At 54.5% G+C, this 8,684-nt stretch overlaps 1 protein-coding gene across 1 annotated transcript; it reads left to right on the forward strand.

The window, feature by feature from the left end:
• Positions 1-5,373: 5,373 nt before the first annotated feature.
• On the forward strand, positions 5,374-8,269 carry LOC109762385 (F-box/FBD/LRR-repeat protein At1g13570). The gene is made up of 3 exons (XM_020321239.4): positions 5,374-6,449; positions 6,520-6,687; positions 6,784-8,269. The coding sequence occupies exons 1-3, from the start codon at positions 5,472-5,474 to the stop codon at positions 7,168-7,170; spliced, it is 1,533 nt and encodes a 510-aa protein (XP_020176828.1). The 5' UTR covers positions 5,374-5,471; the 3' UTR covers positions 7,171-8,269.
• The last annotated feature ends 415 nt before the right edge of the window (positions 8,270-8,684 follow it).

Consider the following 8,684-nt stretch of genomic DNA (forward strand, 5'->3'; position numbering starts at 1 on the left):
GTTTGAACAGGAAGCCCCCAAGTGATTCTGAAAATTGTTTAACGACGTTGATTCGAATACGATCCACGTCGGTTCTCAGAGGGGTTACACTATGATTCAAATATGACCAGAGGCAACTTCCCAATGAGCTCGGCACTTTGCCAATCAAATGGGTATCGACAGCTATGTTCTCTTGGGTTCGAATATGACCCATGTGTGAACAGGAAGCCCCCAAGTGACTTTACTGCTTACAGCTAGATTCGAAGATGATCATAAGCCGGATCTTCTGTAAGTCAGCAACACACATATTTGGAAGAGAGCAAAGGACAGAGGTCCTGCTTTATTGCTTTATCATAATATATACATGGCTGAGATAAATATATACACCACAAGAGCCGGTAGCTCAAGTGTAGTAAGGCCGAAGCTGAGCTATGTTCCACGGCCGACGGGTCTCCTCCTCAGATTTACGCGAGTCTTTATGCTCCCGGATATCAATGAGGTAATATGACCCGTTGTGCAAGTTCTTACTGACCACAAAGGGCCCTTCCCAAGGTGGGGATAATTTGTGTGCATCTGCTTGATCCTGGATGAGCCGGAGCACAAGGTCGCCTTCCTGGAAGACCCGGAATTTGACCCGCCGCTTTGCACAAACTAGTGGTGAACACGTGATACTGTCCACCGCTAAGCTGCTTTGGGTTGGTCTGATAACCCCCCTGCTGCTGTTGATGACCCTGACCAGACTGTTGATTAAAGCCCCCTTGACCGTTCTGAGGACCGGAATTTGACCCGCCGCCCGGGCCATGAAAGCCGCCAGCGCCTGAGCCGCCACCCGGACCATTGTAGCTTTTAAAGGCCTTCATGATAGCACAATCCTTCCACAGATGAGTCGCTGGCTTCTCTCTAGAACCGTGTCTCGGACAAGGTTCATTCAACAGCTGCTCCAGAGAAGGTCCTGACCCGCCGCCTCGGGGAGGGGGCCTCCCCTTGCGTCGCTGGTTGTTGCCTTGGGTGTTGGCTACGAACTCCAGGCCGCCATCGGCCTTGCGCTTGCCTCCTCCTTGATTCCCCGGGTTAAACTGAGGACTCTTGCCATTGCCGTTCTTCTTTCCCTTCCCTGTCCTTTCATCATCTGAAGGGGGATCCTTGGTACCATCAGAATCGGCGTACTTGACAAGAGCCGCCATTAGCGTACCCATATCCGTGCAGTCGCGTTTAAGCCGCCCAAGTTTCATCTTTAGGGGCACAAAGCGACAGTTCTGTTCCAACATCAAGACTGCAGAGCCGGCATCCATCTTATCTGATGAATGTATGATCTCCTTGACCCGGCGAACCCAATGGGTCGTGGATTCACCCTCCTGCTGCTTACAGTTAGTCAAATCCACAATTGACATAGACTGCCTACAGGTATCCTTGAAGTTTTGAATGAACCGGGCCTTCAGCTCAGCCCAAGACCCAATGGAGTTCGGTGGTAGCCCTTTTAACCACGTGCGGGCAGTTCCATCTAACATCATGGTGAAATATTTGGCCATGGCCGCCTCGCTGACCTCTAGCAATTCCATAGCCATCTCATAACTCTCAATCCAGGCCGCAGGCTGTAAGTCAGCTGTATAGTTAGGCACCTTCCTAGGGCCTTTGAAGTCCTTAGGTAGACGTTCATTACGGATGGCCGGCACCAAACAAGGGACACCCCCGGTCCTGGTAGAAATACCCACATCAACGGACGCCGTCGGATAAACCGGGGGGGTTTGGTAAGCCGTCAATTGCGGCACCTGCTCCGCCTCTTGCCGTGCTTGGTCTGCTGCGTAGAAGGCTCCAACATGAGCCGGGCCATGGCCAGGGGATGGGTCATGGCGTCGGACATTACTTGAGCCGGTTGCTGAGACCATGTGCCGGCTGTAACTCGGGCTCTGGCCTGGGCGAGGAGTCGAGTGGATCCTGTCCCGGCTGTAGGAGTACGCCTCTTGCTGTGCCAGAGCCGTCTGCAGGAGTTCCCTGACCCGGCGGGCTTCGACGGCCGCCGGAGAATCGCCGTCAACGGGAGAGCCGCCAGTCGTGCTGCCGCAGCTATCATGTTCTCCAGCGGGTTATCGTAATGACCCGGGGGTATTGGCACATACTGAGGCGGGGCAGGGGGCACCTGGGGAGGCCCCATCACTCGTGGCTGAATAAGGGGTCCTGACCCGGGCGCAATGACTCCTGGTGGGTTACTGGATCCCGCACCTGGCGTGTTGAAGAGATTGCGCGGATCGTAAACCGGCGGGAGTCGAGACTGGGCCTTCTGATGCCTCCTTCTCATGACCTCATTGGCCGCGTTTTGATCCATCGTGAGTTGGAAGGACTGCGCCTGAATCAACTGAGTCCGGGCGTCGAGAGCCGCCTGCTCTGCCGCCAGCCTGATCCCTTCTGCTGCAAGATCTTCTTTAGCTTTCCTCAGATCCAATTTTAACTGTGCCACCTCCGCATCATGCTGAGCTTGATCTGCCGGGTCAACCGTGGCAGTTAACAGGGCCGTCATCTTGTCCGTGAGATCCATCAGCACCTGAGCCGGGGAAGGCACCGGGTTTCCTGATCCGGCAGCGGGGTCCTGAACAGGCTGCGCGCCGGCCATAAAAACTCCAACCTGACTTGGCGGCTCAAAAAGGTCTGGAATACTGCTGCCATCGGAATAACTCATGAGCCTGCCATCTTGAAGTTGGTACAACGAGTTTGACTCATCAACGGCCGACTCGCCGTCAGAGCCGGCGGCCGCCTCATCACCAGACCCGGATGGATCAGAGGGCCCTCCGTGGATGCATCCCACAAAAGCGCGCCTTAAGGCAGGCCGGGCCCGGGCGGGTCGTGCGCGCTGAGCCGTTTCAATGAGATCATCGCGGGGATCCGGCTCGGGGCCCGGCTCACCAATCTTGCCGATGAAGACATGAATTCCACCGAAGGGGACCCGGTACCCGTACTCCACTGAGCCGGCGTCGGGGCCCCAGTCCGCATCGTCGATGTAGAGCTTGCCGCGACGACTCTTGGTCATCCGGCCCACAGCGTATCCCTTGAGCCCTTCGAAGCTGCCCTTCAAGAACTCAAATCCACCGTGCGCCAGCCCCACGGTGGGCGCCAACTGTCGTGGAATTGTCACGGCAGATGTCCTTAAGCTAGGACTTAGTCGTGGAGCCATCGCAACTAGGAAGCTTGAAGGGGTTATGCGGGACAAGGAACACGAGGGTTATACTGGTTCAGCCCCTTACGGTGAAGGTAAAAGCTTACGTCCAGTTCGAGGTGTTATTGATTAGGGTTACGATCGCCAGGGAGCTAAACAGCTATGCCCGGTTCTCGATGAGGTTGTTGTTGCCCCTAAACCGCTGCCGGGTCCTCCCTTTATATAGGGAGGCTGACGCCCAGCAGCCCTTAGAGTCCCGGCCGGCTCATAAGAGTGTCCGGCTCGGACTCTAAACAATACTTGCCTTACACTACAAGTCTACTATAACAATAAAGATTGTACTACGGGCTTTAAGCCATCGCCGGGTCTCAGCCCATCTCTGGCCCATTATCTTGAAACTTAGCTCCGGGCTTCTGGCAATGACCCTTAGTGTAACCCGGCCCTCCTGGCGGGTGACTCCCAGGTCTATATCCTCAACAACCGTGGAGTCCGAGATGTGGGCAAGTTTAGTTTCTTGCAAGCACACAATGGTGGGGGCTGCAGCGAAGATCACGTTGCGGACGGCCGTACGTTTAGAACCGGAGTTTAAGCCGCGCACATTCCAGAAGATAATCTTAAGATTGTGATCCATTAACAGTTATGGGGGGGCGTTTGAAAGCGCAACAAGCGAAACAGCTAGGCCTCCACTAGGCGAGACGTGGTGCGAGAGCACGAGGCTGGTGCACGTCCAGGAAGATCCCAACCGAAGAAGTCGGCGAATGCCTCGACAACGTCCTCCGCCAAAGGTCGCTCGAACAGGAGGGCGTATCTGTCTAGCATCTCGCTTGGGATGGCCGCATTGTCGTCCTTGACCAGCCCAAGGCGACGCAGAAGAACCCGCTTCGCCTTCATCTCGGAATTGAGGCCCTGGTCAGCTTTGGCGATCCTAAAGCTTCGGCGGGGTGGGGGGGTGAAGTCAGCGGGAAGCTCTCGCCGGCGACGGCACGGCGGCGCGGCCAGAAGGGGTTGGGGGCGAACGGAGAGCACGTCCACAAACGCAGCCAAGGAAGTGGAGCCGGTGTCTGAAGCCGCGGGCGTGGTGGAGAGCGGGGCAGCACTTTGGGGCGGAGGGCAGGCTGGCGAGCGTGCAGGGGCCGAAGCGTCAGGCGAAGGGTCATGCATGTGCATGCCGCTGGGCGGTGGGCCATCATCAGCCAGCCACGCCTCATGCGGGCGCGCGGGAACCAACGAATCAGCAGTAGTGGCGGGGCTAGACGGACACGCGGGGCGGGCCAAAGGATCGGGAACCGCAGCGAGCGCAGACGCTGGTTGGTCAATCACCGGATCCAAAGCCGTGGCAGCATCTGCAGCGGGCCCGCGGGGGGATTCGTCCAGGGCGAGCGCAGACGCTGGTTGGTCGGACACCGGATCCAAAGCCGAGGCAGCATTTGTAGCGGGCCCGTGGGGGGCCCGCCGGATAAGTAATTTGCATATTTATATTGGTAAGAAATGTGCCGCTCGTGCCGCACCGGGATGGTAGCCAGACTAGATTCTTGAACTTTATATAAATTCCATAGAAAGAACAACTGCACAATAGTTTTGGAGTAGACCGCTTCTCCATTTCTTTTCTTTTCTTTGGGAGAAATACAATATAGAAAGCTCCTGCCGTACAAATGTAAGCACCAGAGTTGAAATCTAGTAGATGGAGTTGTGCACCACTACTCCAGCACGACACCAAGATGTGGTTCTCCCCTTTTCTACATTTTCAGTATCTTGGCTATGGATCGTGTGTTTCCTCTAATTCTGAACTTACACCACAGTTCTGAAGTCTGAACCTGATCCTGATGGCTCCTCTAATTCTATTCTGAACCAGGAAGTGAGCATTGATGGGAGTACTTGTGGGGCTGTTCTGAAATCTGGAAATAAGATTCAAGTGGAGATTGAACAGAGCAGAAACCCCTCATCCTTTTTCTCAACTTTTAGTCCAACCTGCTCCCATCTTTTCCATTCAAATCTTGCAAGAGAAGGTGAGTGAACATTTTCAACGCAACAGTGGCTGGATGTTACGTATAAAAAGGGGAGTGCCTAGAACTCATTTAGATGAGATATAATTTGGTCTTATTCACCTTGAAAACAAAAACAGATACAACCCACGTCAGCACACACGCATCTTATAGCATCACATCCAATGACTATAAAAGATGAATGAGACCAAACTATATCTCATCTAGATGAGTTCTAGCAAAACTGTATAAAAAGGCCTAGGCCAAAGCGCTCCATCAACAAATCGCATTACCACCACGCACTCGCACGTATTCCAGTGCGTCACTTGGAAGGCTCTACACGAGCTCGACCGCGCGTGGCAATGGAGATCGAATCCAACACGAAGCAGTGCAGAGTTAAGGGAGCACCATCTGAGGAGGACCGGCTGAGTGGCCTCCCCGACGACGTCCTCCACTCGATCGTCGGCCGGGTCCCCCTCAAACAAGCCGTCCGCACCAGCGCCCTCTCCACGAGGTGGCCGTGCCTGTGGCTCCACGCGCTCGCCGCCTCCGCCGTCCTCGACTTCACCGACCGCGAATTCGCCCGCGGCCAGTCCCTGGGGCGGATCGTGGCCACGGTGAACCGCTGCCTGGAGGCCCACGGCGCGGCGCCCCTCGACGTGTTCCGCGTGGCGCTGTCCCCGTTCGACGCGTTTGGGCGGGACGTCGTCCGGTGGGCCGCGGCCGCCTTGGGGAGAGGCGCCAGGGAGGTGGGGGTGGACCTGACGCAGCACGCCGACGGCCGCGGGGCTCTGGAGCTTCCCGCGGACCTCTTCCAGGCCGAGAGCTCCCTCGCGGTGCTCAGCCTCGGCCGGTGCAGCCTCCGCGACGTCCCACCCGGCACGGCGGGGCTCGCCGGTCTCACATCGCTCTCCCTCAACCAAGTCGACGTCACCGACGATGCTGTCCGGGACGTGGTCTCCGGGTGCCGGCTGCTCGAGTTTCTGAGCCTGGAGAGCTGCCACCTTCTCGTGTCGGTGAGGGTCGCCGGCGAGAGGCTGCGGGGCCTGGAGATCGTGCGCTGCCTGGCCATGCGCCACCTGCAGGTGGCCGCGCCCGTGCTGGAGTCCGTCGTCTACCACGGCGACGTCCTCCTCATCTGGAGAGAGGACGAGCCGTCCGGCGTGGAGTTCGTTGGCCCGGGCGGCAGGACCGATGCCAGGCCGGAGCTAAAGGACGCGTACCTGACCCACATCGGCTACGGCGTATACGACGAAGTAATTCACGAGTTCGCCTACTCGGGCTTCTTGGATCAGGTCGCGCATGCCAAGATTTTGACACTTTGTTCCGTGGGCATGCTGGTACGATATTCAAACCTGTTCTTGCCTAGGAAACCAATTAGGCGATTAACGGTGTCTTTTATACGATCAGCACCTGGAAGAAGAGCGATTGTTCGCGGAGGGCGACGTGGATGCCCCGAACCTAGAAGAGCTGCAGCTGCTAATGGACTCCGTCTCCATGGGCGACGACGATGTTACTCGCTTCTCCGGATTCTTAGAGCTTGTCGTGGCGCCGCTCCTCGAGCGCCTCTTTATCCGGGTAAGCATCCTGATATACATACATGATCCATTCGAACCTGACTTGCCACGGCGTGCGACCCTAACGAGCTACCGGCTCTGTGGATCGAACTTGCAGCTCCCAGACGCGTGCGGCGGCACGGCGGGGACCGGCGAGGGCGCGGACATCGTTCTCGAGTGCGAGATCGCTCTCGACCACCTGACGTTCCTCAAGGTGGTGAACTTCCGAGGGACGAGGTGCGAGCTGCGGCTGCTAAGGTTCGTCCTGCGCAGGGCTCCTGTCCTCGAGCAGCTGGTGCTCGTCACCCCGGAAGACGTAGGAACTCCGGGGCACCATGACCAGGAGGAGAGCGTCCGCCTGCTACTTAAGGTCGTCCAAGAGCACGTGTCAGAGATCAGCAAGGCGTGGCTCTGGCAGGAGCCCTGTGTCACCGTGTGCCGGCCGAGGGAGGACGATAGCCGGAGCCCTGCACACACCAAGTACTACCACCATGATCATGCATAGTTCAACTAGAGCTAATTAATTAGGCATGGTTAAAGAAAAAGCACCCAAACCTATCAATAAGCCACAAGCCTTTTTTACTACTCAGTTAAAAAAGGTTATTACTAAGGTTTGTATATCGAAACATTAACAGAATCACTAAAAGTCTCACGTCAGATATTGAGGATCCCGTCACGAACGCTTCATCCACTATCTGACCACCTGCACGAATTTTGACGCAAGTTCATCGCCACGTCACCCATTGCGAACCGTCCGCGCGGACGGGCGGTGAGAAGGACCCTTTTTCTCGCACTGGATGGGGTGAGACGGCCCCCTTTGTTATGCATTTCTAGACCAGTCCACTCATTCTCTTCCCCACTCACAGCAACCATCACTTTCGATTCCACCCCGACCAATCGCCGACGAGGGTGTGTGTGGTGGCTTGCACGTGGTCCGTGGATCTCGGCGGCATGGTACTAGCTCGAGAAAGCGATGGCGCTCGAGGATGCACAGGGGCAGCGGCGGCGGTCACCATCGAGGGTGTTGCAGCGGCCTGCCCGCGGATCTCGGCGGCATGATGACGGAGCTAAATCTGATAGATCTCGGATAAGGGATCCCGAAGTAAGTGTCTAGATGTGATGGTAACAAGGATATGAGGTTTTACCCAGGTTCAGGCTCTCCGAAGAAACAATATCCTACGTTTTGTTTGTTTTTATTGTTTTGGGTTGGAGTGCAAAGTACAGATAATCTATCATGAGATTGTTATGTTGTTCTACGAGTCCTATCCCTCGGTTTATATAGGTATTGGGGGGTCTAGGGTTACAGCGTCCAAGTCAGCTACGTATTAGGAAATAGTGTCTTCGACGAATCTCGCTTCTTGAAGTTCACGACAAGTTTTCGGAAGCTTTCCATTCACACGTCATGGGCCGTCTAGCGTAGCCCACTCCTGAACCGACATGGGGTCCTCGACTCGTCCTGGCCCACCAGGCTGAGAGGCGACTTAGTGAGAGACCCCCAATCCAGGACACCATTAGCAGCTCCTGAACCGGTCTTCAAGTCCCAAGGTGCCCTTTGTCTTTGGTCGTCAATCTTTGAAACCGGTTCAATGAATTTTTCACATAAATTGGACTCATCAGTGTGGTGAAATGTTTGTGCTATCTTTGATAGAAACTGCTTGATGAATTGGTAACGCTTTGTTGTTTTGAACAACATCGTGTTAAATGTGAGTACGAAAGTGATTTATGATTATCATAAACTACTTTCAATTTTTACATTTAAAAAATATTAAACTTGTATAGAAAGATGTTTCTAATGTATACGAAAAATATTAATCATGTGTACGAAAAAATGTTAATGGCATTTAAAAAATATCACAGGTTTGGAAGAAAATGTATGCCATATTTAAAAAATAATTATACATTATAAAAAATATGTTCATGTAATTTGTAAAAGGAACCCATACATTCAAAAAAATGTACGTTACATTAAAAAATCATTACAAGATTTTGGAAATTTGTTTGTGAAATTTTGAAAAAATC

The sequence above is a fragment of the Aegilops tauschii genome, chromosome 6 (genome assembly GCF_002575655.3).
Source record: "Aegilops tauschii subsp. strangulata cultivar AL8/78 chromosome 6, Aet v6.0, whole genome shotgun sequence".
In the NCBI taxonomy this organism is placed as follows: domain Eukaryota; kingdom Viridiplantae; phylum Streptophyta; class Magnoliopsida; order Poales; family Poaceae; genus Aegilops; species Aegilops tauschii.

What these genes read in the sequence shown, in the direction of transcription:
- LOC109762385 (XM_020321239.4), top strand. Translation starts at nt 5,472, where the DNA reads ATGGAGATCGAATCCAACACGAAGCAGTGCAGAGTTAAGGGAGCACCA. An exon ending in TTTGTTCCGTGGGCATGCTG is followed by an intron (nt 6,450 to 6,519) that starts GTACGATATTCA and finishes TTATACGATCAG; the next exon opens with CACCTGGAAGAAGAGCGATT. An exon ending in TCGAGCGCCTCTTTATCCGG is followed by an intron (nt 6,688 to 6,783) that starts GTAAGCATCCTG and finishes TCGAACTTGCAG; the next exon opens with CTCCCAGACGCGTGCGGCGG.